Source organism: Buceros rhinoceros, unplaced genomic scaffold (assembly GCF_000710305.1).
Source record: "Buceros rhinoceros silvestris isolate BGI_N320 unplaced genomic scaffold, ASM71030v1 scaffold3967, whole genome shotgun sequence".
NCBI classification, from domain to species: Eukaryota; Metazoa; Chordata; class Aves; order Bucerotiformes; family Bucerotidae; genus Buceros; species Buceros rhinoceros.
The window spans coordinates 35,817-37,582 of record NW_010422612.1 but is presented as its reverse complement, the minus strand read 5'-3'; the positions used below and the strand labels follow the sequence as shown (position 1 = coordinate 37,582).

At 49.7% G+C, this 1,766-nt stretch overlaps 1 protein-coding gene across 1 annotated transcript in view; it reads left to right on the top strand.

Moving 5' to 3' along the window:
• Nucleotides 1-1,766, top strand: part of TTC7A (tetratricopeptide repeat domain 7A) — a gene marked incomplete at its 5' end in the record, with an annotated part of 107,633 nt that overhangs the window by 96,825 nt on the left and 9,042 nt on the right. Inside the window, one exon of the mRNA XM_010140088.1 lies at nucleotides 1,305-1,439. Within this exon, the coding sequence (XP_010138390.1) occupies nucleotides 1,305-1,439 (135 nt within the window). The remainder of the gene's footprint in view (nucleotides 1-1,304; nucleotides 1,440-1,766) is intronic.

Here is a 1,766-nt window from a genome sequence, read left to right as displayed (position 1 = left end):
GGGGCCAAAACTGAACCCAGGATTTGAGGTGCAGCCTCACCAGAGCCCGGTCTGGGGGGACAATCCCTGCCCTGCTCCTGCTGGCCACACCAGTGCTGGGACAAGCCAGAGGAGTGCTGGCCAGGGAACCGTGTGGCTTTGCCTGCCGGCACCCGGCCCCCGGGCGGCGGTCTGCAGGTGAGGAGGTGTGGTTCAGCAACCCTCGCTGCAGCACTCTCCAGCTGGAAAAGCGTGCTGTCCCTCTCAGAGAGACCACTTCATGGATATGCTCCGTGACGGGTCAGAGAGCCCATGGCCCAGAGCCATCCCAGCTTCTCCAGCACGTGTTCCCAGGCTCTGCTGCTCCCCCGGGGCTGCAGCGAGAGAAAGCGGGTTTCTAACTCTGCGATGTCGTGGTCTGCAAGGTCAGCCTGTAAGGATAGGTTGATCAGTGATGCCAGCCTGCAGAGGTGTTTCAGGCACAGCAGCTCTCCAGAGGAGTTTATCAACCTTCCAGTCACATTTAACTCTATGTATATTGCAGTATTTATTTCTCAAAGCTTTATAAAGCTAACTCTGAAATCTCATTTTGTGCTTATTTTGTTAGCTCCTCTTGGTTCCCCTCTGAGAGGTCGGCTCACCAGTGTAATTCCACTAGCTGTACTGGAGATCATGGTCTCTGCCCATGCATCCTTCCTGGGAGTAGATCTTGATGTGATGTTTGTCCCAGCGATGCGGGTGCCAAGTGCTTTATTCCTGCGTAAATGTTACAGCGCGTGCTAAAGGTTAATGGAGTTACAGCACTGAGCTCTCCGCTCCCCGAGGTTAAATGAAAATCCGCGCTGCCTCTAAGCCAGCAGAACCAGCTGCTGTCGCTGGCGATGGGTGTGCTGCTCGGCAGCGCTGCGCTGAGGTTCTGCGTTCGCGGGCCGTGGTGTGTGGTGACAGGGTGTTCGTAAATCCCTTCACTAGTAAGTATTTGTGGGAAACACTTGGAGGCAGGGTTCTGCTTTCCGGTTAAACACAGTACAGTTTCCTCCATGATGAATGCTAAGCAGACCTTTATAACATTGCTGTCTGTCTCTTAATTGACTCGCTTGAGCTGCAGCCCTTGGGTAATTTAGTGGGGTTTTTCCGTAAATTAACCTTTTAAAATAAAACATGATTCTCCATTTGGTGACACCAGAATTCAATGGAGTTCTTACCACATAAAAGGGATGTAGTGAATGGAGAATCAGACCTCCTGCCTTAATAACTCAAAGAAATATCCTGAAGAGGATTATTGTTCTCCCAAATTGCATTATTGTTGTTTATCTGGTCCATAGGATCTCAGCGAGCCTCTTCCCTTGCTGCGTCGCGGCTGGAGCAGGCCATGTCCGAAATCACTCTGCAGGGCGGTGCGATGAAGCAAGGACCCATGCAGCTGTGGACAGCTCTGGAACAAATCTGGCTGCAAGCGGGTAAGTCCTGGACTGCTTGAGTTCCTTTGTCCCTCCAGTGCTGAGTGAGGTGACACCAGTAGTGATGGAGTGGTTGAAATCAGTATTGAAAATCACCTCATTCCAGCAGCAAATCTGCCAGTCTAGACCAGCTGGGTTTTGAAATACCACTTACTTGATTCAATATAGCATAAAAAATGCAGGGATAGTCTGATTTTTCAGCTCACCTCTATTTTTCCATAACACACAGAAAACTTCAGTCATCACTAAAATATACCTTTAAAAAAAAGAGGGTAGGTAGTTCTTCATTAACAAATGGTAGTCGGTAGGGACAGTTATTTTCATTTT